This window comes from Sander vitreus, chromosome 11 (genome assembly GCF_031162955.1).
Source record: "Sander vitreus isolate 19-12246 chromosome 11, sanVit1, whole genome shotgun sequence".
Taxonomy (NCBI): Eukaryota; Metazoa; Chordata; class Actinopteri; order Perciformes; family Percidae; genus Sander; species Sander vitreus.
Window position 1 is genome coordinate 24,691,617 of NC_135865.1, and position 27,970 is coordinate 24,719,586.

A 27,970-nucleotide genomic window follows, 5' to 3' on the forward strand; every position below is an offset into this window, starting at 1 on the left:
CTCATCAGTGACCAGTCAATGCTACGCACATCATCCATTGGTTTTGCTGGAGGGAACGGAGACCACTCCAGACCTCATGCGACATATTCAATGTTTGAATTCATGGTTTTATTTTTCATTAGGAATAGGATAAAACATGTTAATATAAAAAAATACATACGTTTGATTTCATTGTTTTCATTAATCACATTTTAGCATAAAAGCTACAGTTCTTTTATGATGTCCAAGAACTCCATAAAAGGCACTTTGAGAGCACAAATGTTTAGTGTCACTGAACGTCACTCCCAAGATACTCTTATCATTTAAATTGTTATATTGTTATCTTTTTTGCATAATTCCTATCTGTCTACCAAATTTCACAGATTTTCTTTTTAGTCATAATTAAAAGTGTTCTTGACTTTTGGCTCTGCATGCTGATTTTAGTGCTCCTTCTTCAGCTTGGCCAGACCCATAAGGAGCTGGTCCCGCCTCTCAATCCGGGCTGACAGATGCTGTGGGTCGCTGGGGATCAGCTCACACATCTCCTGTGGACAGCAGGTAAGGAAACATTTGTGTGAAAAAAGCAAATAATATAAGGCTTTCAGGTGACGTGACCATTGGAGCTGACGCATATTGGAGTTCCTCAGGAACTGGAAAACAAAAAATGAGAATATAGATGATTGCATTTCTAATTTAGTTTTTTACTGGAAACTAATCCTTCCAAAACGGTTTGTGTTTGGATAATATTAGTATGTTAGCCAGATAACTGGCGAACCACGACTTCGCTGCTGTAGACACATCTGATTGATTACACACTGGATAACATGCGTTTAGCATGAGCTAGCTCTAACATAGGCAGCACAGAGACCTCCTGATTGTGTTCTAGGAAACAGTTGGCCATGCTTGTGTAAAGCTTCTCGTCGGATTCCTACTGGTTTGTTGGGATTCCTTTGCATTAGGGGTGGAGTTGGTGGGTGGTTTGTTTTAACCTTGGTATGTTTGGCCTTCTTGGTGAAGCTCATTGTTGGCAGATGAAAAGAAAAGTCTGGCAATACCATAGACTCTAAAACCTAAAAGGCGGTGAGTGTTTAATATTCAAATCATTGGTTTTCAATTCCTTGAGTATTCCTTTAAAACTTAATAAGGCCAACGTTAATTTGGTGTGATTTTATGTTCTTGCATGCATCTCTGCTGTCGTACCTTTAGAAGCAGTAGAAATTATGCTCCTAAGTGTGAATCTGTATAAATACAACTTTCATTAACATGCAAAGGCAATATTCAAAGTGAATGTCCAAACTCGTGTACTGGCTTAGAAGGTTTCTAAGCGAGGCAAAAAGCAGCAGAAAACAAGATTGATTGCTAGTGCTCTCTAAACTAGTTGACCTTAAGCTATTTATTGCACAAGCTCAGGGTTTCCTCATATAGTGACCTTCTGTGGCTAACATTTTAACAGCCTGTGATAGCATGTGACTAAGTAATGCCTACTAAGAGAGAGCAATTTGGCGCCTGGGTGAGAAGGAACGTTTTTACTTTCAGGCATGCAGAACTAAAGACACCATAAATAAACATTTGTTTATCAATATCTGTTTTGATTAAAATTCCTTTGATCAGGACAAATGAAAACTGTGACATTTTACACACAGTTGGCTTCTGTGAAGTTTCAGTAAAAGTATCATCCATACTTACATTTACGATGCTCTTGGCTCCCTCCCCGCCGGATAAGTCTGGTACAGGCCCAAAGGAGGTCAGGATTCTCCTAATGCCCTCTCCATACCGTTTCATATAGTCTTCCAATCCTGTGGGAGGACAGCTGATCAGAAGGAGGGAACATGGGCACAATAGCACAAATCTTACAGCAGTTGGTTCACATATGCATCATAACACATGCTTCATAGACCTGAAGTTTCTTGCTCTTAAAATTAAAAATTCTGCTCCACTCCAGGAAAACATTGTCGTAGTGCTCAGGGCAAACAGAAGCTGTCCTCACCTATTATGGGTTCCCTGCAGGTGGACAAACTGTTGGAGGCATGAAAATATCGAATAGAACTTTTAATTTAAAGTGGCAAAAAGCTTCTTCAAAGTATATAGTAAATGTAGTAGTATGGCATTCAAACGTGTTGTGACTGAAGTTGTGTGCAGTTTCAATTAAAGGCTGGAACATGCTTCTCTGGGCAACATGTAACTGACGTGACAGTTTCTCTTACAATCTCAGATATAAGATTGTTTTCCCTGCTTTGCACCTCCAGACATAACTTGGTTAAACAAATTGACACGCTGGGCTTACCACACATTTTGGCATACCCATAACACCTTTCTCTGGAACATCTGCAGAACTACCATATAATTGCAGCCTTACACTGAATTAAAAACATGAAAATGCAGCTACAGTAGCAATGATTCTAACAACTGTGATCGATTTGTTTTATTGCAAAGCACCAATACCGTGCATAGTAAGTATTTGTCCCGTCAAAAAACAGGATTTTCTGCCAAAGTTATAATTGTATCCAAGGCACATTGTCATGGTTTTCTTATACAGTGAAACAATTATAAAACAGTAAAGCTGTAGTTAATATTTCCTATCTTTTGACCAGCCTCAGTCTTTTGAATTTGTTGACTCCACAGAGAACCACTGAGAAAAACTTCCAAGACATATTAATTACATTTTACTGTTCTGGGTGTCGTCAGTCACTCTGAAATGAGAACTCCTCTGTGAATATTAAATGCCTTATAAAAACCTGTCAGGCCCTTCTTTGAGGCTTTGTTTAACTTTCAGTGTGATTCCTTCAGATTTATTCTCTCATCACTCACATTGATTAATCTTTAATGATTTATTTGTGATGTAGGAAACAGGCACTTTGGCTGATGAATGATTTATGTGCTGTCCAAATAAACTGTTAAAGATTAATAAAGGAGGGCTCTGGTTTTCCTCAGCTTAATGAGCTACACAGGAGGGGGGAGGGGTGGAAAAGAACTTCTGCTGTTGGAGCTTTGCTGTATTCAGTCAGCTGCAAATTAATTACAATTAATGTAAAAATACCTTTGATATCACGTAATGACAAAAGTAATGATAAAAGTGATGTCCTGCATCATAGAAGTTATTTATTTATTTATTTATTTATTTGACAGGGACAATGCACAGCTCCGTAGCAGTACCAGAGTTAGCTATAAAATAATTTTAATCTGTAGTCCCAGGGCAGGAAACAGAGAATAACATCTCTGTCAAAAGGGTAATCTAACACTGTAGTATAAAAATGCTTAAACAGTAGTAAAAGACAACAATCAAATTTCACAGTATTAAAACTCGATATATCTGACTACTGTAGATGTTTCTGAAAATTAAGAAACTGTAAGAAACTGGTTTTATTTTAAGATAAAGAGCATTCTTAGTAGCTGATAACAGCCACTGTTATGAGCTGGCTGGGCAACTGATAGCCGATTACTTTCTTAAATGCAGTAGCACCTTTATATAAACATCCTTCAACCAAATATTTGTGGATCAAATAATCGATTGTGTCCCTTAATTTGGACATAAAACAAATAACACACAGCTAATGATCTATGAGGCACCACGTGTCCCCATAACAACCAATGCCTGGCCAAAATATATCATAAAGCGGTATGGTTTGTTGACATTTCTGTGATAAGAAACACAGCAGGTGAGGACTATATTTTTGAAGCAATAAAAAGCAAGTGTGGAGCAATCTATAAAAAAAGAAAGATGTGCCCAAACTACTTTATACCAGATGTTTAATTAAAAGGCAAGGTTGGTAACTATTTCCAACATACACTTTTTAATATATTGTTTGAAATGGTCTTTACACCCCAACAGCAATAAATAACTATGGGCTCTGAAAAAGGAGCAATAAATATCGGTTATCTGTAGCTGCTGTAATCCTGTGAAAAAACATCCACCAATCACTGCCTTGCGGTCCGCTTGAAAGAACCAATGAAATGCCTCCTTGCCCAGCTGCCCGTACTCTACCCCTCTAGTGTACAAGCTACTTTCAAGTCTTGCTAGCTTTTCATTTTCATTTATTTTTTTGGGCATTTTTAGGCCTTTATTCGACAGGACCGCTGAAGACATGAAAGGGGAGAGAGAGAAGGGGGAATGACATGCAGCAAAGGGCCGCAGGTCGAGGAGTAAACCTCTATATATGGGTGCCCGCTCTACCAACTGAGCTATCCGGGCGCCCTCTTGCTAGCTTTTCAACATTATTAATCCTGCCTTTAAGGCAGGTCCAATATGGTGCACAGAAATAGTTCTGTCACATTAAAATAAAGTTTCATCCATCCATCCATCTTCGTCCGCTTATCCGGGGTCGGGTCGCAGGGGTAGCAGCTCCAGCAGGGGACCCCAAACTTCCCTTTCCCGAGCCACATTAACCAGCTCCGACTGGGGGATCCCGAGGCGTTCCCAGGCCAGGTTGGAGATATAATCCCTCCACCTAGTCCTGGGTCTTCCCCGGGGCCTCCTTCCAGCTGGACGTGCCTGGAACACCTCCCTAGGGAGGCGCCCAGGGGGCATCCTTACCAGATGCCCGAACCACCTCAACTGGCTCCTTTCGACGCAAAGGAGCAGCGGCTCTACTCCGAGCTCCTCAAAGATAACTGAGCTTCTCACCCTCTCTCTAAGGGAGACACCAGCTACCCTCCTGAGGAAACCCATTTCGGCCGCTTGTACCCTGGATCTTGTTCTTTCGGTCATGACCCAGCCTTCATGACCATAGGTGAGGGTAGGAACAAAAACTGACCGGTAGATTGAGAGCTTTGCCTTCTGGCTCAGCTCTCTTTTCGTCACAACGGTGCGGTAAATTGAATGTAATACCGCACCCGCTGTGCTGATTCTCCGACCAATCTCCCGCTCCATTGTCCCCTCACTCGTGAACAAGACCCCAAGGTACTTGAACTCCTTCACTTGGGGTAAGGACTCATTCTCTACCTGGAGAAGGCACTCCATCGGTTTCCTGCTGAGAACCATGGCCTCCGATTTAGAGGTGCTGATCCTCATCCCAGCTGCTTCACACTCAGCTGCGAACCGATCCAGTGAGTGCTGAAGGTCACAGGCCGATGATGCCATCAGGACCACATCATCTGCAAAAAGCAGCGACGAGATCCCCAGCCCACCGAACTGCAACCCCTCTCCACCCCGACTACGCCTTGATATCCTGTCCATAAGTACTACAAACAGGATTGGTGACAAAGCGCAGCCCTGGCGGAGGCCAACTCTCACCTGAAACAAGTCCGACTTACTGCCGAGAACCCGGACACAGCTCTCGCTTTGGTCGTACAGAGATTGTATCTCCCGGGGCACCCGGTCATATGCCTTCTCCAGATCCACAAAACACTTGTAGACCGGTTGGGCATACTCCCAGGCTCCAGGATCCTTGCGAGAGTAAAGATCTGGTCCGTTGTTCCACAACCAGGACGCATTGTTCCTCTTCAACCTGAGGTTCGACTATTGACCGAACCCTCCTTTCCAGCACCTTGGAGTAGACTTTACCGGGGAGGCTGAGAAGTGTGATACCCCTGTAATTGGCACACACCCTCTGGTCCCCCTTTTTAAAAAGGGGAACCACCACCCCGGTCTGCCACTCTTTAGGCACCGTCCCAGACTTCCACGCAATGTTGAAGAGGCGTGTCAACCAAGACAACCCCTCCACACCCAGAGCCTTAAGCATTTCTGGATGGATCTCATCAATTCCTGGGGCTTTGCCACTGTGGAGTTGTTTAACTACCTCAGCAACCTCCACCAGGGAAATTGACGACAATCCCCCATCATCCTCCAGCTCTGCCTCTACCATAGAGGGCGTATTAGTAGGATTTAGGAGTTCCTCAAAGTGCTCCTTCCACCGCCCTATTACCTCCTCAGTTGAGGTCAACAGCGTCCCATCCTTACTGTACACAGCTTGGATGGTTCCCCGCTTCCCCCTCCTGAGGTGGCGAACGGTTTTCCAGAAGCACCTTGGTGCCGACCGAAAGTCCTTCTCCATGTCTTCTCCGAACTTCTCTCACACCCGCTGCTTTGCCTCTTTCACGGTAGAGGCTGCAGCCCTTCGGGCCCTTCGGTACATTGCAACTGCCATTACATTGTACACTGTACATTGGTTCAATGCCCCCAGCCTCCACAGGGATGCACGAAAAGCTCCGCCGGAGGTGTGAGTTGAAAGTCTGTCGGACAGGGGCCTCCTCCAGACGTTCCCAATTTACCCGCACTACCCGTTTGGGCTTACCAGGTCTGTCCAGAGTCTTCCCCCACCCCTTGACCCAACTCACCACCAGATGGTGATCGGTTGACAGCTCCGCCCCTCTCTTCACCCGAGTGTCCAAAACATACGGCCTCAGATCAGATGAAACGATTATAAAATCGATCATTGACCTTTGGCCTAGGGTGCTCTGGTACCAAGTACACTTATGAGCATCCCTATGTTCGAACATGGTGTTCGTTATAGACAATCCATGACTAGCACAGAAGTCCAACAACAAACAACCACTCTGGTTTAGATCAGGGAGGCCGTTCCTCCCAATCACGCCTTTCCATGTGTCTTCATCATTGCCCACGTGCGCGTTGAAGTCCCCCAGCAGAACTATGGAGTCCCCGACTTGAGCCCCATGCAGGACTCCACTCAAGGTCTCCAAGAAGGCCGAATACTCCGAACTCTTGTTTGGTGCATATGCACAAACAACAGTCAGAGTTTTTCCTCCCCCACAACCCGCAGGCGTAGGGAGGCGACCCTCTCGTCCACCGGGTTAAACTCCAACGTAGCGGCGCTCAGCCGGGGGCTTGTGAGTATCCCCACACCCGCCCGGCACCTCACACCCTGTGCAACTCCGGAGAAGAAAAGAGTCCAACCCCTATCCAGGAGTATGGTTCCAGAACCGAGACTGTGCGTAGAGGTAAGCCCCACCAGATCTAACCGGTAGCGCTCCACCTCCCGCACAAGTTCCGGCTCCTTCCCCCACAGAGAGGTGACATTCCACATCCCCAGAGCCAGCGTCTGCTGCCCAGGTCTGGTCCGTCGAGGCCCCTGACCTTCACTGCCACCCATATGGCAGCGCACCCGACCCCAGCGGTTCCTCCCACAGGTGGTGGGCCCATGGGATGGAGAGATAGGTGCCACGTAGCTTTTTCGGGCTGTGCCCGACCGGGCTCCGTGGCAAACCCGGCCACCAGACACTCGCTGACGAGCCCTCCATCTGGGCCTGGCTCCAGACGGGGGCCCCGGGCTTCCTCCGGGCAGGGTCACTCCATCTCTACCTCGGTCACTCATAGGGTTTTTGAACCATTCTTTGTCTGGCCCCTCACCTGAGACCACTTTGCCTTGGGAGACCCTACCAGGAGCACAAAGCTCCAGACAACACAGACCTCAGGTTCATAGGGACACACAAACCTCTCCACCACGATAAGGTGATGTTTCATACCAAAGATTTTAAAAGTGTGGCACTTGTATACAAACAAATATTGCATAAACCTTTAGTCTTTTCTTTTACTGTAGCTATTCAGACAAAATATTTAGACCAAATATGTGACAGCAATATATCTAGAAAACTTATCAATTATAAAGTAAATTTGTTATGTTTTGTCCTGAAGCTGAACTTTGAATGTTTACATCGAACTTAGTGGGGCACATTATACATAACAGAGCAGTGTGATAAGTACCATCTACCCTCAACCTAGCATCGACTTTGTGTGGGAGGAAGATACAAGTGTTATTTCAAGTGGTCTTTTGCTGCCATTGTATGACTGTCTTCTTAAATGTTTGTATTCCATGGGTCAAGCCCAGCAATAGCACACGCTCTGGTACACATTCAGGGTTTTTGCAATGGATGATTCAAGTAAATGGCAGGCTTCCAAAGAGCTTCCCAAAACAACTCCATCATGTGTCTGTAGAGTTTAAAAATGAAAGGAAAGTCAGATTTCAGCTTTGACTGGTTATTGGCCCTTCACTTCTTATACCATGTTTTATTACACAGCCTCAATTTGCTGTCGAAAACTAAATATGTCTGACCTGTTTTGTGCTGTAAAGCAATTCAATGGATTTTATGTGAAATCAAACCTAAAGAATAAAAATGTAAATGCTTGGTGGTAATTATACGGTTTGTCTTAATATGAACGTGACAATGATTGAATGAATGAACGTAGCATTACCAGTTTATCACCTCACTTACTTTGCTGTTTCTCTTGTTTTGTTAGTAAACGGTTTAGCTTTTAATGGTTGTAGTCCACCTATGTTTTGAGTCACAAAAATTGAATTCAAATGCCTTGAAAAGGTAGCAATGAAAAGTATGTAGCTTGCGTCATTGTCAGTGACAGCAGCTGTAATCATCTTGGAGATACAATGGTTACAATGGTTTGCAAAGGTCAGCCAGCTTGACTGCTAAAAAGTGTCAAAAAAATGTCCATAGAAACTAGCCACTTCTCTGCTGTTTGGGCATTTTCGGCCTTTATTTTGACAGGACAGCTGAAGACATGAAAGGGGAGAGAAAGTGGGAACGACATGCAGCAAAGGGCCGCTGGTCGGAGTCGAACCTGGGCCAGCTGCGTCGAGGAGTAAACCTCTATATATGGGCGCCCGCTCTACCAACTGAGCTTTCCGGGCACCCCACCTGTATGTTTTTAACACTTGCACACTTGTCGCTAGCATTGTTGGCTGTATTTACATAGATAGACAGATGTAGATCAAGATGTAGATAGATAGAAAGTGTGGAAATTGCAGTACTTTTGTCTGAGCAACTATTTTTGTGTTTTGGTTGCAAATGACAAATATAAACTAACTAAGTTTACTGAGCTCATGGCAAGTATTTGGAATATACTGAGAATACAGTTGGAGAGGGGAGAAGTGGATCATTCTGCAGGGAGTGTTTGCTTTTTTTAAAGATTATTTTGGGGCATTTGGCCTTTAATGGAAAGAACAGATAGATATGAAAGGGGAGAGAGAGGGGGATGACATGCAGGAAAATCGTCCCAGGTCGGACTCCAACCCCGGACCTTCTGCGTCGAGGTATACACCTCCATATATGTGCACCTGCTCTACCAACTGAGCGAATCCGGCCACCTGCAGAGAGTGTTCTGAAAAGTTTCGTCAGACATTTTGATGCTTTTTTGCCGTTGTAGCTGTTGTGAATCCGAACTGATTACATAAAAGAGCAAGCTACAAACATTTCAGAGCATCCTTCCTTCCTTCCATCCTCCTCCGAGACTACAGGCAGTAGGTTTTCAGTGGATTATTCCTTTAAAAGGATAATGCTCGCCTGTGCAGGTACATGGTTTTACAAAAGCCGAGTCATTCAGGCAGAGTAGAAAGAGAGACAGAGACAGAGAGCCGGAGTGCTCTAGTATCTGATTGGAATGATTTAAGGACGGGAAGTAACAACAGGAGTAGGTCTTAACAATCTTTTGTGAACATGATCATACTACTGTTTCCTGAGCAGAAAAAAAACTGAGTAGAAAGAAAGCTTTAGGACTGTAACTATGGTTAGAGTTGGCAACTGGTTTGAAGGCCGTGATGTGGGCTCTGTGAGTTTTGGATTACTGGTGTGAGGGAGTGCATTCATCGCTACCCATCAAAAGGCTGCTTTGTTCTGCCAAAGTGTCCTTTTTTCTGTTTTCTGTGTGTGTGTGTGTGTGTGTGTGTGTGTGTGTGTGTGTGTGTGTGTGTGTGTGTGTGCGTGTGTACACAGGCATGGTTTCTCTCTGGGTTTCACACTAACCTTTGATATTCTCCATCTCCCTGAGGGTTCACTCTCACTCAGTCTCTGACAGTGTGGTACAGTACATGTATGTTGTGCTGAGACATGGGAGCTACGTATATCACTGTTGACTCACAAAGCTCTTTGTGATTACTGTCATTACTGTCAGAATATTTGTGAGCTAATAACTTTGGTTTGTTTTGACTCTCAGATATCTATTTATTTTCAACAAAATAAATCACATCTGTTACAGTTTCTAGCTTCTGCTTGAGTGCTGGGATAGAAAGGTAAATAAACTACTCCTATACTTTTCCCAGTCAGTTTCTACAAGTATCTACTCGCTCATTCTTTTTGTGTTACATGCATATACAAAATATTTTCAGAAATTTCAGTAAGAATTACTTTGTACTTTTACTGAACAAAGTTTTTAGATTCTTCTTTTTAAGTAAAACTTGGAATAAAAAATGTGATGGTATCACCAATAAACTGAACAATGACTCCCACTTGAACACATCAAATCAAGTATCCAGAGTATCTCGAAACCCCATTCTGGGGCATTTTTATTGTACCGAAAAGTGAAATAGAAACCCAAACAAGATTGATCTAAAACCTGATGAACTGCATTAAAACCATTGTGACCATCTCTCTTTATTATTTTTACCTTTCCGTCTCTCAAATCTTTGCCCAAAACAAAAGCTCTAAGCGGTAGGTTTTTTTTGGTGGTGACCTTCTGTTTGCGTTAGCAAAATGTCCAAAAAGGGAACAGTACCTGCAGGAGCATTGAGGTGCATCGTTTCCATGGGACCTAAGAAGGCGTAACGCATTCCTAGTCCCTCTGACATCACCAGGTCGATGTCCTTGACAGAGATAATGCCATCCTGATGGAGTAAGAGAGGAAAAAACACTTTATTTACACAAATCGCTTTTTGTATTCTTTGACTGACTTACTGCTTTGTACCTTTTTGTAAATGTATGACTAGAACTCCCTAAAGCAGCTTTAAAGACAAATACTTTTCAACCCTGAGCCATCTATCAAGTGTTTTTCGACTGAGTTCTCTGTGTTCTTTTGGATGCAGAATTTGAATATTTAGAATAAAACTGCAGCTCAAACTTTTGTCTCAGGATATAAGAACACATTTTCCCTGGCAGTTCAGGTCAGGTAGGTCATGGCTTTTTAACCCCAGGTTTTGTTTAGACAAACCAAATTCCCTGTGATCCCATCAAACTACTCCCACCATATAAAGTTTCACTAATCAGCCAATTCTTTGTCCTTTGGATTATTTAGGAAGTACCGGGAGGAGAGGAGCTGAGGATGGAGGGATGGATGGAAGGAGTGACAGAGGGAGTGGTTCAGGTAATCTTTGGGTTAGAGATACCTGTTGGCCGACCACAAACGAAATCAAAGTTCGGATACAGAGATAGAGAGTAGGGTGAGCAACAAGAGAGGGACAGGGTCGTCTTTGTTTAAGTCCTGCGTCCAACAACGGGCCTGTTTTCTGAGCAAAGCGGGACGGTGGGTGGGGTCTTTTCTCCACCATAATCACTGGGGGCAACCAGCCGCTTTCTCAGCCGCTCTGCTTTCCAATGCTGGCCCTGACTCAATGACTGTTTTCTCTGTGTGTGTGTGTGTGTGTGTGTGTGTCACCCCTGTGTGTGCGTACACACAGGGGTGAGGGAGGGTCCCTGTTATGTAAGAAAGATCACAAGGCCACTCTCAGACCACAGGCCTTGATGCTCAATGACGTTTTTGGATTACCGTTCATACTAGTTCTCTGGTGTAATTGAAAGACTTGCAGGCTGTGTTAAAATCCTACAGGAGTGCATGGTCATAACAAATGTAATGGTATAACACAGCCTCTGTAATACAAAAGGGCTTTTTGACTTGTCATAGTAGGAAAAGCCACAGGTGTTAGTCATGGCAGCTGGTGAGCCAGCATGCACAGCACCAGGACCCTGAAACAGAAGAATTTAATAGAATTTAGCCATCATTAAATTCATTATTTACACACATGCTTGTCCTACTGTCACATGTCAAAAATAGCTATACATGTAGCCTCCTCCAGTCTGGACTCCCTCTCAAAGGTCAGGAGCACTGCCGAGACAGTTTGCAGTTGGTCAACATCGCAAATCTGCATAACAAAGTTTAGAATTACTGAATTCTACGCAAAGGAAGGATTCACTTATTGCTGAAATTCCATTAAAATGAACTGATTGTAGGCACACATTTCACTGTTACAATGAGACATCACACATGATGTCTGTATGCATTCTTTTCTTGTTTCCTGCAATTTTTCAGTTTAGACTGATGAAATAGAACTCATATTCAGTAATGTGACGTTGTTGAAAGATAAGTGGTGGCAGCTTGGTGACAAGTGACAGTTATTAACGTCCCTTACTCATGTACGCTATAGCCTGTAACCTTTGACACCACAACAAAGAAAGTCAAACCAGAATTAACCAGTTTCTCAAACTGTGAGACTTCACAACATAATACAGCCGATTTATGAGTCTAAGGATGAGGGTAAGGATTGCAAATCTTCATTAAAAAAAAAAAAATAATCACATCCCACAACCTTTAACTGATATCTTTGAAATAAGCTGTTATGATTTTTGGACCAGAACGAAATAAATGGTAGCTATCACTGGTGACTATTGCAATCACGTGCATCATTATGCACCTAACTTTGGAACACCCAGGTGTTTTACATAAAAATGGAATGAATTAACTTTTTTTGTTATCATTTGTTAAATGTTATCCGTTGATTTGTTTTGTTTTTTAAATTGGAGCTCCATTAGCTCCCACTGTAGCAATTGCTAACATTCCTGGTTGGGAGACTTCCAGTCGAGACATCATTTATCAGTACTGAATTATAAATATGGTCCAGCCACTTATTCTGAGAATTCACTTTCTCCTCCATCTACAGTGTAAAATCACCCAGCTTCTTTTGTGCTTATCCATCCCGTTTAGGATTGAACCACCTCCCAGAACAAATGGGTTATTATCGGTCCAAATTTCCTAGACCTTATCACAGGACCATAAGACATGAAGTAATTAGCCGTTCTCTGTCTTACATTTCCAACAATTTGGTGCGTCTTTCAGATCAATTCTAAACAATCTGGAGGGAGTCCAATAGAAGTGATGCATAAACTTCACTAAACGTGAATGAGGCGCACCCTCACATTGCGTGACATAGTTTTAATATTCCTACAGATTCTTTCCCACTCCTCATCATCCAGTGTAATACTCAGATCCCTTTCCCATGTATTTTTGAGGGCTGTCCAGGCTCCATCCCCCAGGTTCTGCATAAGCATAGAATAATACCCAGAAGCCCCATGACCTTTTCCATATTTCAACAACAACAACAACTTATCTAAAGATTGTGGTGCCTTTGGGGCTGAAGAACTGGATCGCAATCTCTGCAGGCGCAATAGCTTGTTTGCTACGAGTCGGGTCGGGACTCCAACATTAACATACTGACAACATTGTATTATATATAGCACTTTTTAATGTGTGATTGTGTAAAGGTGTTCACGAGATACCAACCTTTCGTGATCTTGTGAATTTCGCCAGCCGTCTTCTCCTGTTTTCATGGAGACAGACGCTGAGTGCACGGAGGGAGGTGCTGTGTGTGTGTGTGTGTGTGAGTGAGAGAGAGAGAGACACGTGAGTGACAGAGAGACGGAGGAGAGAAGGGAAAGGAAATGCAGCTGAACGAATAAGCTGCGTGTTTTAAATAGCGTTAAAAAAAAATGTTATAATGAATTAACCCTCTAACCTGAAAATTTCGAGAAAGAGTTTATGATCCTGAGTAGACAGGGTATTGATCTGCTAGGTTCGGATACAAAAACTAATATATCATCCGCATAAAGCATAAGTGTATGCACTACACCTCCTACCATAACACCTGGGAAGTTAGTCTCCCCCTTATGGCTGCTGCCAAAGGCTCTATGGCTCTATGGCTAAACAAAACAACAAAGGAGAAAGAGGTGAGTCCTGTCTTGTTCGCCTTCCAATATTCAGAAATTACACTTCACCTATTCTTGACTCAAGCAGCAACACAACATTCACAGCTTATCTCTACTGGGGACAAAAATGAAAACGCGTCTTCTTTTGAGACACATTCAGGCATCCATCATGACTTAATTAGAGCCAGGACCACATACTGTGCTATGAGAACTGGAGACTGACTTGATGTTTAGGAATTTCCTGCTGATCAACTTTGACAAAAGAAACTGTTCAAAAAGGCAGAGTGTTAATTCCTGTCAGACAGGTTTGTTCTTCTTTTTCACATTACTTAGAAAATGCTCAAAATTGCATAAAAAACTTCAAACTACGAGATTTTTCTTAACTTAATTGAGCATGTACCAGAGATAAAGATACCAAAACACGGCCACTGGTTTTAAGTAAAAAGCGAGCAGTTGCCCGTTTTGTCACTACGCAAGATTTCTCTGCAGATTTACATGATTGTGAGCATACAGCCTTACACTTTAAGATTTCTTGTGAAGTCTTTCAGTTTCACTTAAAAGTAAATGTGAACACATATTTACAGGTCTTTTTTCACTGCAGGCATTTTCAGTTGTCAAAGCAGAAAAGGGAACTAATGTAATAACTAACATCAATCATGGCTCTGTTCCATTTAAGTGTCACAACAAACTATGCCAGGGAGCCGACATGCACAGTAGAAGGGCCTTTGAAATGAAATACCTCCTATAGTTAATATAAACTAGTCAAATGTTTTAATAGCCTTGACATCATTTCACAGCTTATGAACTAAATGCAAACTAGATCTGTGGGACAGATGAGCTCTTAGTTTAAACATGTCAGAAATTAACAATTTCTACTACATTCTTTTACATACATAGACAATATGTATGTTAGAAACACTCAGCTATTTACACACCCAGTTGCCACAGTTTGAGGTGAGCAGCATACTCTATCTTGCACTCAGCTGGAGCTTCTTCCAGGAAAAAGTCCTGACCCTTTAACAGTAATGTGGCATTTTTGTCAGCTGGGACCTAAGGGTGCCTCAGGGTTAATTCTTGTTAACAGGAGCCTCACAAGTGGGAGATCCATGCACAGTATGGAATGTCATGTAGATATGAGTCTGAGCTTTCACAGTTCTGTATGAAGACACAAATATCACATAGTGGATACATGGATGTTATGTTGCAGCCAGTACAGAGTCAGGAGGGAGAGGGACAGTAGTCTCTGCTTTATTTCCTTAAAGTAGGCTGGATGCTTTTAGTCTCAAAAACAGATGTTAAGATGTTACTAGTCTATATCCTTCGCGTTCCACTTCCAGGATTGCGCCGGTGCTGCAGGAAATTCTGCCGAATGCATGTATTTTCCGCTTCCTTCTGATTTCTTTGTGTTGGAATTTAAAATTTGGTGGATTTCTGAGGACTATGGTTAACTGCTCCTCAGATCTCTGCATGGTAAATCCAGACAGCTAGCTAGACTATCTGTCTAATCTGAGTTTTCTCTTGCAAGACTATTTTGCAGCGGCTCTGTGCGGAGTTTAGCACCGCCCATGACGATTCTGATTGGTTTAAAGAAATGTCATTAAACCAGAGCACTTTTCCTCCCATCCCCGAATGCTATGTGGAGTAGCCAGACTCTCCTTCAGCGCGCTTTGGAGGAGGGTCTGGCAAAGCGAGACTAAGACGTTACTCACAGCTGTTTTCTTGGGTTTGACATTGACTGAACTAACAAGGGATTACAGCTTACTGCAGGCCCACTTAGCTCATCAGTGAACCAAGAAGCTCCTTTTGAAACAAAAAGATAATTGGAGGAGAGAGAACACATTCCAAAAATCTTTAAAAAATCCAAACTGTGATAAACCCAGGGCCTTTTGTTGCAAGTCATCCCACACGTTCTTCTTATAATGCCTGTTGCTCTCTTCTTGTGAGTTATCTAATAAATGCAACCAACAGAAAATCAATAAAAGTCTTCCTTAATAAGCTCTTTTTTTAGTGCTTTGACAAAAGTGTCACATTCCTGTTTTACTTCCATGAAAGAAAAATTGGTGATTTTGATGTTTAAATATGTCTGCATCTAATAATAATAATAATACTAATAATAATAATAATAATAATAATAATAACAACTTGGACTTATATAGCGCCTTTCATGGTACCCAAGGTCGCTTAACAAATAGAGATGGGGGGGGTTAGGGGTCAAAAGACTTAGTGAAAAGAAATGTTTTGAGGTGGTTTTTGAACATGGGCAGGGATGGGGCAGAGCGGACGTGGAGTGGTAGACTGTTCCAGAGTGTGGGAGCATTGGCAGAGAATGCCCTGTCCCCAAAAGTCCGCAACCTGGTGCAGGGGGTGTCCAGCAGGTCCTTGTCAGAGGACCACAGGGAACGTGACTGAGTGTAGGTGTGGAGGAGATCTGTGAGGTATTGTGGTGAGAGTCCATGGAGAGATTTGTAGGTGAGCAGGAGGATCTTGTAAGTGATGCGTGACTTGACTGGCAACCAGTGGAGCTGTTGGAGGATGGGAGTGATATGCTTCCAGGGCTTAGTGTGGGTTAAAACTCTGGCAGCAGAGTTGTGGACATACTGGAGTCTGCTAAGGGCCTTGGTGGGCAGTCCAGACAAGACACCATTGCAGTAGTCCAGACGGGAGGTGATGAAGGCATGAATGAGTGTCTCAGTTACTGAATGTGTGAGTGAAGGCCGGAGTCTTGAGAGGTTTCTGAGGTGGTAGAAGGCGGACTTAGTAATGTTTTTGATGTGGGACCCGGAAGGAGAGAGTGGAGTCCAGGATGACGCTCAGGTTGCGCACCTCAGGAGATGGGGAAATGGAGCTAAATAACGAAATAGTATAAACACCTCACATTATGTAGGCCAATTCATCACAACACTTCCACAAACCACCACAGCTTTAACCAGTGGCTCTGTGAGGTTGCGTTTCGGCTCAGTGGTGAGTGGTCAGTTTGAGCTAAATGCTAACATGCTTACAATGACAGTGATATTATCCAATAGTTGTCAAGATATTCCACTCAAAACCACAATGGTCAACCTCACGGTGGCACTAGAGGAAAAGTCAGAGGATGACCAAAGTCAGTAGAATTCATCCTCTGAGGACCATGAATGTTTATGAATAGTTGTTGAGATATTTAATTGTATTGCCATTGTATTGGATTGAACTGAAACAGTTTAATACAATGTTCTGGTAATTGTCTATTTACTATATATGTTTAAGGAAGCCTGGGAAAATTCACCCGACCTTAGTATTAGTGCAGTAGAAAACATTTCCCTTCATGCATTCATCCTTCTTTAGTACTGTAGAGAATCATTTGTAGAGAGTGTAAAAAATCCGTTGAGTCGATGGCTTTGCACTCTGTTGAGGGCAAAGCCATCGATTTCTTTCTTCAGACGCACGAGCACCTGGTCAACCTGAATCGAGAGAAATCAGTCATGTCAAGAATGGCCATACTGTATCTCTTAAAAGGCTTTATACTAAATACTTGTGATTCTGCATGTTAAATTCAAGTCAAATTAAGTAAAAGTATATTTACTTCACTGCCAACCTTGGTACACCCAGGGATTTAAAGAATCTTCCTAGAAGCCGTTGGTGTCCATTTAATTCAGCAATTTATGAAGTTCCTCTTGCAGAGACTTGCAAGGATTTCAGACTTGCTTGGAATCATAATTGTGTGGTAATCCAGGGAATAGTGACACATTGTCATCCCAGATTTGAGACACCTGTGCCTGGATTCTCACACTATTATATCAGATAATCAAACCTAATTAGAATACAACTAGCAAACGGAGACTCTTGCTACACTAAACATACCATGTTATTCCAGTCCTGACCTCCTTTTATTCACTTTTCAGCATGCTTTAGGATTCTTTTAATCATATTACAGGCATTTTGCTTCCTCATAAACCTGTGTAAAATCACGAGTAAGTTAAAATAGATTTCTTTTCCCTTCTTTCAATGTGTCTTCCCATATGTTTTTCCAGCTGCAAACCCAGTTGTTCTGTTAGTTCAATGGAACAACCTTCTCCGTTGAAATAACTAACAACATTGTGTGTTGAGCGTCACACCCACGTTGTTGTTGCTTGTGTGCCACCCTTCCATAATGGGTCATAATTAATACGTTTCACAAGTCTTTGTTTTGTTACTACCTGCAGTTGTCTTATCTTGTGTGTACTTTTGTGATTGTGTGTGTGTCCTTCTGATACAGTTACACAGACAAGGACACAATATGCTGTGAAAGGGACACTCTTTGTTACACATCTCCAACAGAGAAAGGAGATGTAGATGGAATAAAGAGAGAGAGAGAGAGAGAGAGAGAGAGAGAGAGAGAGAGAGAGAGAGACACTCCCTTTTTACGGTTATTATGTCCTGTGTTTGTGTGTGTGTGTGTGTGTGTGTGTGTGTGTGTGTGTGTGTGTGTGTGTGTGTGTGTGCGCGTCAGCCCTGAAATGAGAGATGGGATTTGTTCTAACATGATCTTAGGACCTCACGATGCCTTGTTTTTCTCACTCCCGCTAATTTATTGTTCATTGGACGTGACATGACAAAAGCATTTAGTTTTCACATGCAGGTAGGCCAAGGCGAGAAGAGGGAGATTAGCTAACGTTAGCCAACATATTTATTAAAAAACAATCACATTCGAATAGTAATTTCAGCATTCGAATAGTATTGATTTTTTTTACTATTCGAATTATATTCGACTTTTGGAATTTGTTCCAACAGCCCTACTGGTATCCACAGTTTGATTTTGTCACTTTAGTCTTGATTAAAACAGAATTCTACTAAGATTTAAAAGCCCTTTAAAAAGGACACCTAGCCAAACAGCAGGAACTCCAAGAGTTACTGATGGACAGGACATAATAATGATACAATGCAACAAATATTAAAACAAAAGAGAAGAGCAAGAGGCTTTTGAAACAACGACAACCAGCAAAAAATGTATCATTGACTATTTAGTACCAAAGTTTATGAATCTTCTACAGAAATATCTGCTGTCACATTACTCTAATAAGAGTGTAATTTGAGGTAATTCTAATGACTGTGGTATTTGAAGCCTGAATCACAAAGAGATATCTTCATGGGAGTCTAGTACAGGTAACAATCATCACACTCATCGTCCTCATTATCATTCAAACCATTTCTTCCATGAGTGATCATGTAATGGTGCCTGTCATCAGAGGCTAAAGCTCATTTACTGTCATTGTGTTTCCTTTTTGAAAGGAGACCACGGAGATTATAGCAGAGGTGAGCGGACAAGGGGCTTCCTCTTTTCTGCCTCTATTAGAAAACCATCAGCAGCGATACTGAGCCACACAAAGCCTCACTAAGACTGAGGAGCTCTTGTCCAGAGATAAAACAAACTCTTGTGTGTCTAACATTATGAGGACCTTCATAAGTTTTGTTTTTGTTGGATATTAATATTTAGAGTCATATAGTTATGGCATGTAGCAATTTTTAAACATTTGAAGACAACTACAGTATACTGGCCACAAAGTGCTGCCAGCTGCCATGTTAAACAATTGTACTGCTTGCTCTTGGGGGAATTACTGGAATTGTTGGGTCAATGTTTGGGTAAATTATAGACTTACTATATCTGTAAAGTGTCTTGAGATAACTCTTGTTATGATTTGATACTATAAATAAAATGTGCAATGCACAGCCCGCATCTGGAGTGATCATTTCGCCATCTCGTCTAATTTTTCCACGAGATTCCTTTCGAAAGAGCTCTGACCAATGGTGCAACTTCATGACTCACTCACTCAGTGACAAACATTCGGGTTTATAGTTTATAGTTATAGTAGTAGTAGGGTTTATATAGTATAGTTTATAGACACTGACCTGGACCAGCCTCCAGGACTCTGCAGTAATGGCCGCCTGCACTCTGTTGAGGGCAAAGCCATCGATTTCTTTCTTCAGACGCACGGGCACCTGGTCAACCTGAATCAAGAGAAATCAGTCATGTCAAGAATGGCCATACTGTATCTCTTAAAAGGCTTTATACTAAATACTTGTGATTCTGCATGTTAAATTCAAGTCAAATTAAGTAAAAGTGTATTTACTTCACTGCCAACCTTGGTACACCCAGGGATTTAAAGAAAATCCTTCCAAGAAGCCGTTGGTGTCCATTTAATTCAGCAATTTATGAAGTTCCTCTTGCAGAGACTTGCAAGGATTTCAGACTTGCTTGGAATCATAATTGTGTGGTAATCCAGGGACTAGTGACACATTGTCATCCCAGATTTGAGACACCTGTGCCTGGATTCTCACACTATTATATCAGATAATCAAACCTAATTAGAATACAACTAGCAAACGGAGACTCTTGCTACACTAAACATACCATGTTATTCCAGTCCTGACCTCCTTTTATTCACTTTTCAGTATGCTTTAGGATTCTTTTAATCATATTACAGGCATTTTGCTTCCTCATAAACCTGATATTGACTCATTTTTTTAATCTTTCCTGAATGTCATGACATACCCAGTATTGTGTAATCTTGGATCGTTACCTTGGTCATTAGAGAGTGGGTGGTGTCCATAACAGTTGCTGCTGTCTCTGGGTGAGGTACCAGCTCCACCAGTTTTACGTAGTAGGGTGGGTTTACCTGGGGAGCACAGGACAATCACACATCATACAGTAAGTACTGATATTGCATGTTTGTGAAAAGCTGTTATTGAAGTTATTGCATAACATTTTCCATCATTAGATGAAATCATAAAAAAAAAAAAAAAAAACTGCACTATGATACACCTTGTTATTACCTGTATCCACTACACTTAACTACATTATAACGCCAATTTACACTACAATAATCTGTATTAAACTACATTTTAGGTTAAAATGTAAAGGTAAAATTATTTTTTTTAGAGTCAATAGGCATCACTGCTGTTGTGATAAGTCTGTGATGTTAGTGGCTAGTGGTTAGTTTTCAGGGTCAGCAGATAAAGGGCTGAAACATTTTGTAATTCCCAAAAGTATAAAAAAGGCACAATATGAATATTTCATAAATTACTGGGACAGTAGGGATATTGGAAATAAATATTTAGCTGATGGATTAAGAGAATTTATTTTGGTGATACAAGTACAGTGTAACAACACTGATAGGCTATTGAGGTGTTGGAAAGACAACAGATCCAGTGTGTATATTAGCAAAAGTGGGTAGTTTAATGAGGCGGATTTCTGTTAAAGCTGGAGTGCAGGACTTTTACATATAAATGAACGTCTGTTACATTCAAGCCATTGCCAAACAAGTTCAGACAATGCTGATTAAGCCTATCCCTTCCAGGAAAAAATCTCAGTTTTTCGCAGTATACTGGAGCTGTGGTGTCTGTGGTGACTTTCCCGCCCCCGTGCACTGGAAGTGATGCCTTTTTTGCGTCAACCAGCCAGAGCTAAAGAGGGCACGAAGGGGCAAGAGACCATAGCAACGGAGTAGCAGCTAGGAGTATGGTGGAAAATCTTAAAAGCGTCCAAGAAAAATTTCTGGAGTGGATGCTCCAGATAAAAAAAAGAAACTTGGCGTTCAAAGAAGGGTTAAAGTAAAAGGGAAAAAAAGGAGGTCCTGAGGGTCAGGGGAGATGTAGCGAGCTCACTTACGGCTAGGTCATCAGCATGCGTCAACAGTGTTTGTGTAATTAATTGGGAACGCAAAATGAATTTCAGTGTAAACTGACCATAAAGTTGTATCGTACTCTCACTGCCAGAGGGAAGAGACTTAAATTCCGCACTCCAGCTTTAATGTTAAAATAGTTCCCAGTCAAATTCAGTAAATAAATGCTAGGTGCTTCCAACATGGCTGCCAAAAGATGGGTTATAACACCCAAAAGCTCACTTTTCCAGCCACTGATACATGATAAAGAAGGGATAAATGAAAGAAGAGTAACATTAGATAGAAGAGTAATGTATGATAAGGGTGGGATACCTGTAAAAACATGATTGGTGGATTAACTAAACTGGCTCCCCAGTTTGTAGTTCATTAGGTTGTAATCCATTTACGCTACCCGCTGGAACCAGGACTGTAGTATCACTAACCGGATGGGAGACGAGGCAGCGACTCCTGTTCTGTACTTTAGAGAAGATGTTGCTTGGCACCAGACAGGAGGTGGAGCTGCTCAGGATGACGTCTTTTCCCACAAGACGCTCTATGTCCTGGAAGAGGCTCTGCTTGACATCAAGCTGCTCAAATACGCACTCCTGGAAAACACACACACACACACACACACACACACACACACACACACACACACACACACACACACACACACACACACACAATGTACCATTGCCATCATTTCTGTAACAGAGTAAGTAAATATCAACTCTGGCTAAAGTATATGTAACATTTGGTCTTACATATTATACAGAATAATACAATCTTTTAATCTAAACATTAATCAGTAACTCAGTATTTTAGTCTTGGCAGAGCTCCGGGGAAGCATCACAGTGAAGATGAAAACTTTAGTCATCACAACAATACATTTAGTTAGTATTTTGTTTTTTGGTAGGTACTACTGTACTGAGAATGTACTCCAATAAATAAAACCACCACTATCAGTTTGGATAAATACCACTAAAGGTGAGTGAGAAAATTAATTTGGATTAATCGATTCTTTTCCTTTGTTGAGTTTTTGTTATTATAACAAAGATGAAAAATGGAATCATCACAACAATTAAAAAAACACTTATTTTGTTTCTTTGTAAGTGTCAAACTGCAAACTACTAATGTATTCTGACAAATATGTTAAAGGCCAAATTGTTCTCGCACCTTTAAAACCAGATACAATAAGTTTGCGCTCCGCCGTACTTTATTTCATTGTCTGCCCTGTCGGAGATTTGGAAAGGAGTGGCTGTCAAATGCGATAGTGGAGAGTTAATATACTCTTCTGTGCTCCACTTGTTAACATGAGTACCTAAGAGAGAACATGTTCTAATCAGACTTTTTATTTAAACATCCTATCCTTTCATAAAGTCTATAATAGGTTTTATTTTACATTTCCTGCTACATGTCTATAGTCTATTTTTATTATATAAATTATTACTTCACTTTATAAAATTATATTTTGATTTGTAGCAGATCATATCTCTTCTCCTCTAACAGGGAAACAATACATTTATCTGATTTAAGCACGTGGAAAAACAGCTCAGGGCTTCTTAGCACATTATGTAAATGATTGTAAAAAGGAATAAAGGCCCAGACAAATGACGATAATGTCGGGTCTGGGCTAGGCCTTTCAGAGACAGGGAGAGTTGTTAACGGGCACCCCAGCATTTTTCTGGCATAGATAGTGGTGAGGAATGTGAGCAGTGGCAGTGTAAGTATAGTCTATAGTCTATCTAATTGTATGTTCTGTATTGTTCCCTTGGTAGGGCTAGTATGGATTATTGTCAGTCACTATATGAGTTATTGAAATATTCTGTAACCAATCTGATTGAGACAAACCCCATACACTCCCTCTACTCCTCTAGAAAAGCCCAGATTAATAACAGAATACAATTTGCATCAGATGGTTTCATGCTACCAGGAAATGTTAGGCATACTATCTGAACAGGAACACTCTGCATATTGTTACTTGTTATTTCCCCATTTCTAATAAGTCCTCTATTCTTCCGTGTTAATGTGAACTCTGTACAGAGTATTGATTTATTCTGTCCTTACCTGTCTCTCTGTGCTCTGATCACCACCTCTGTGAAGAAGAGCACTATTGTCTGCTTTAACAGAGTCATGGTGGCCTACAAGACATTTTCTTGGCTTAAGAAGTTAAGTTTCTCTTTTTTTTTAAGTATTAAACATGACATGAGATAAATATGAGTGTCCATTGTTGAGTGTGTGTGTTTGTGTTCTTAGCATGACAAAGACATGAGGAGTGATTTGATGTTAAAATGTCATGTTTCAACAGCAGAGCAACTCTTACCATGACAACATCCTCCTGAACATTTTGTCAAAGGAAAGCTCTACTTCTGTTAGTTTGTTCATATAGACAGCTCATAAAAATGCTCATGAAACGTGGCAATATTTCAAGAAAGCGCTGATACAGTATATTCAGGTTAGATTGGGGTTCTGATTTACATACATACATAAAATCCACAAGGGGGAAATAGGTCCCAATTTTGCAAAATGGCAAACCTCAGCTCTGAGATGTATGTGCTTTATTCAACATTTTATTGGTGGTATCATAGAATATGTCACACACATTAACCAATGATATTGCTCCCCCTTGAGGACAAGCAGTGTAATTTTAAAAATACCAGAACATACTGTACTGAGATTACTGTAAACACTCCTAAATTTGATTTATGGCGCATGTGAGGATGAACCAATAAATAAACCAACAACATAGCATTCCCATTGAGTCACACACACTATAAACATTTAAAAACACCCACACTGCAGTGGTGGAAGGCACCAAGTTTGACCAAAGTCTCTACATGTGTCGTGTCAAATGTGTGACAAGCAAGTGAATGATAAAAACTAACAGATCAGCAATGAGCAATCCATCTTGATTTTTAACATGGGGGGGGGGGGCAACACGTGCTGGTAGTGGAAGTAGTCTGGTGTGTCACCTGGACAAAGAAGGCTCCCTCCAGTGCCTGAGCCAGGTCATCGTAACAGCTAAGCAGGGCGAGCTGCTGCGTGGCGGTCAGCTCTCCTCTCAGCATGTGGGCTTCCTCCAGCTCCTGCAGCTGCTTCCTGAGCCAACACAAAGTAATAGAGGACAGTTAACACTCACCAACACATTTTCTCCAAAGACACTGTATGAAACAAATGTATGACATGTAACATTAATCTTTTAATGTATAAGGAATCATTACCAAAATATAAATATAGCAGATTTGAATGGTAAGCACCACAGGCAGTAGCAGCACAATAGCTACAACATGTCTCTTTTAACCCAGATGAGACTGACAAAGTGTTGGAACTGCTCAAATGTTTGACTTCCATCAAGGATTGGCTTTCAAACAACTTCCTACAGCTCAATGAAGATAAGACCGAAGTCCTTATTGTTGCTCCAGACACTACAGCTTCCAAGGTTACTCAGCTCTTGGGGTCCCTTTTTTTCAGCGGTACAGTCCAAGCTGAGAGACCTTGATGTTATATTTGATAATAACATGTATTTTGATCATCACATCAAATCACTGACCCGTTTCTTTCAATTAAGAAACATTGCCAAACTTAGAGCTGCTGTTTCGCATTCTGAGCTTGAGATGATCATTCATGGATTGATATCATCCTGGCTTGATTACTGCAACCCCATTTTCACTTGTCTTAGTAAGTCGTCCCAGGACCGTCTACAACTAGTCCAGAACTCTGCTGCTAGGCTGTTGACCAGGTCCAGCAGGATGTCGCACATCACTCCAATTTTATACTCATTACATTGGCTTCCGATCAAGTTCAGGATCCAATTTAAAGTTCCTGTTCTGGTTTATAAAGCTTTGCATAGTCTGGCACCTGTTTATATCTCGGACCTGCTCCATCTGTACACTACTAACAGGTCCCTCGGGTCTTTAACCAAGGATTACTGGTGGTCCCACGCACTTGTTTAAAAACTAAAGGTGAACGTTCCTTTGAAGCAGTAGCTCCAAACCTGTGGAAAGCCCTTCTCACTGTCTTACATTCTGCAGTCTCTGTTGAAGCTTTTAAAAAGCAGCTGAAGACACATTTGTTTAAATTCGCTTTTGATTCTTGTTTGTAAACTTTGAGTTTTAGGTTTTCATCGTTGAAATGATTATCACTGGTCATTCAATAATTATTTTCTTTTTTCCCTTGTTTATTACCTATTGGATTGTACAGTATTATGTGTCAACTTTGGGTTTATGTTTTAATTGTTGACATGATTTTCATTGGTCATTCAATAATTATTTTCTTTTTTCCCTTGTTTATTTTCTGTTGGATTGTACTGTATTTTTTACAAATGTTTATCATGTGAAGCACTTTGTGACTTTGTCTGTAAAAGGTGCTATATCAAATAAACTTATTATTATTATTATTATTATTATTATTATTATTACTACATACAGGATAATTAATGTTTAATAACAAGATCCTGGTATAAAGTTTTTTTTCTTAGTTTCAAGGGGTTGTGGATCTTCTTTACTGTACATTAGGTTAGGTTTTTTTTTTTCACCAAAAGCCCCTCATCATTTCACATCAATGTTTAACTAGCAGTGAGTAGGCTATTAAAAAAGTGTTTTCAGGTTTGTCCGTGTGTTCCTATAGTAAGAGGAAGTCATGGATCATGCAATGTCCATGTGTCTTCCCTGTAAGTGCTGGAAGGAAGAACGGGTTATATTTTGGACATGGTCCATCTATACATCTTGTTAATGTTCCCTTTAATGTTTTGAACACACACACACACACACACACACACACACACACACACACACACACACACACACACACACACACACACACACACACACGACTATAAAGCAAAAAAGCCATAAAAACTATTGCTCTCTGGGTGAGAGGGCAAATAAGTTTCATTATGTCTGGGGGTTAACTGTTTTTCCCCCCTATTGAAAATCTTTGACAGCCTACAACTACATTATGAGTTAACTCGAGTCAGATTAGGCATTTACCAGATACTGTAAGACTATACATTTCTCAGTAATTTAGGATACCTTTTATTCTTATACACATGGAATTAAGACTTTTAAAGACATACATCATGACAACTAGCTACGTAATAGCTACGTATCAGAAGACGGTCCCAGAACAGAAGATCAAGAAATCACAGCATTAAACACAACATAATTTCAAACTTCATTTTCCAGAACTTCCATACAGGTCATGTAAAGTTTATTTGTACAACCCAATATGATGTGCTTGTCTCATTAGGCTTTACAGGCCCACAACATCAACAGTTCCCAGATTAAGCTGAAGCTAAGGCCTAAGAGCTAAGGCCTGTAATCAGACTGACAGGAGGATGTAATCCAAATGCAGAGAAAAAATAGGTTAATAACTATGGAAAGTGGATGGAATATTACATAAATTAAGACTACTTTACAGGATGATTTATGCTGGATAAAGACTGCAGTATTGTATATATTAAGGCTGACCTGATTTCTGTGATGGCTTTGGCAGCCTGTCCTGGTTGGTTGTCATAGATCTTCACACTGTAGCCTCCACTGACAAACACCATAGCCCAGGAACGGCCTATCAGCCCACTGCAACACAGACAAATAGATAATTTAGGATGTTCACTTTTGACTGTAATTAAAACTGTCTCTGTAAATATAACGAAATCCCATTAAACAATCTATACATTTTTTATATTTAATGTCACAATTAGCCTGGTCTTTTTTTGTTATTATTATCTCCGTCTTTGTTTTTCTGTGCTCAGTGCTGTAGTTTGTCTGCATCATCACTTCCTCCATGGACATTCTTAAATAGTCCTGGCTTATGTTTTACTGCAGTATCACTCTTGTTTTGGCTGTCTCTTTTTATACTTCCTAGCAGTTCATTCTTTTGTCCCTACACAGGGATGTCAGTTACACCAAATAATCCCTGCAGGTTTTGCTGTTGCTCTATCTAAGCACAACTGTCAGTTTGACAAAATCCTGCAGTTGAAATTCAGGTTTAGTGGGTTGTGATCTTCTGATCAGCATATTATTGAGAATTTAAAATGTTATGCACATAAAAACAACTCTCAAAATGTATGAAAAGAGAAGTGAATATTTGGCTGTGACTTCTATTTGCTTTCCAGGTTTAAGAGAGGTCACTCCAGAGGACTGCCAAGTTTAGCTAGCTGAGTGCGCAGAAATAATGAACAGCGTGCATAAAAACAGGTTAAAATGTAAAAATATATATATTTATAATGAAGAATCATTACAAGTGTAGCTGCAAAGGTATCATGATAATGAACAAGATGTCAGGAAATCTGCTCAGTTAGCTACATGCCAAATAATGCAATGTAATCAGTAACTTAAAATGATATGTAAAATACATAAGGTTAAACAAAAAAATGCAAATGCAGTATCAGCAATTCAATCATAGCTTAACTTTCATGTCAGCTCCATGATACATTTACACACCATACACGCGTCTTTTCTTACTCACCTGCCGATCACAGTAATAGTTTTCACGTCAGAAGAGCTCATTTCTAGATGTTAAGAGATCAGTTCAGACAACCGTTCTGCTATAACGTTAAGCTATTTCTATCAAAACTGTTGCACCGCCCCTCTACGGTCACGCTGGTACGGTAACCTAGAAGGACCAAATAGCCCCAAAAGAGTGCAATGTACTCCATTTTCTCCGTCAAAAAGAAACAATAAACCACATATCCGCCATGAATTAACTCATATTGTTTATTATAT

At 41.0% G+C, this 27,970-nt stretch overlaps 1 protein-coding gene across 1 annotated transcript; it reads right to left on the reverse strand.

Annotated features, from left to right (window-relative positions):
* Window positions 1-86: 86 nt before the first annotated feature.
* Window positions 87-27,824, reverse strand: cryl1 (crystallin, lambda 1). The gene is made up of 9 exons (XM_078262489.1): window positions 27,714-27,824; window positions 26,714-26,821; window positions 24,218-24,344; window positions 21,689-21,850; window positions 20,166-20,261; window positions 19,495-19,593; window positions 10,436-10,544; window positions 1,666-1,775; window positions 87-524 (listed from the first exon to the last, which is right to left on the reverse strand). The coding sequence occupies exons 1-9, from the start codon at window positions 27,752-27,754 to the stop codon at window positions 420-422; spliced, it is 957 nt and encodes a 318-aa protein (XP_078118615.1). The 5' UTR covers window positions 27,755-27,824; the 3' UTR covers window positions 87-419.
* Window positions 27,825-27,970: the final 146 nt, after the last annotated feature.

Excerpts from the sequence above, each read along its gene's own strand:
- cryl1 (XM_078262489.1), bottom strand. The coding sequence starts at position 27,754 with ATGAGCTCTTCTGACGTGAAAACTATTACTGTGATCGGCAG. Across the intron at positions 24,345-26,713 it reads AAAGCCATCACAGAAATCAG|GAAGCAGCTGCAGGAGCTGG; the intron begins GTCAGCCTTAAT and ends GTGTTGGCTCAG. Across the intron at positions 10,545-19,494 it reads AGTCCTGGAGGCTGGTCCAG|GATGGCATTATCTCTGTCAA; the intron begins GTCAGTGTCTAT and ends TTACTCCATCAG.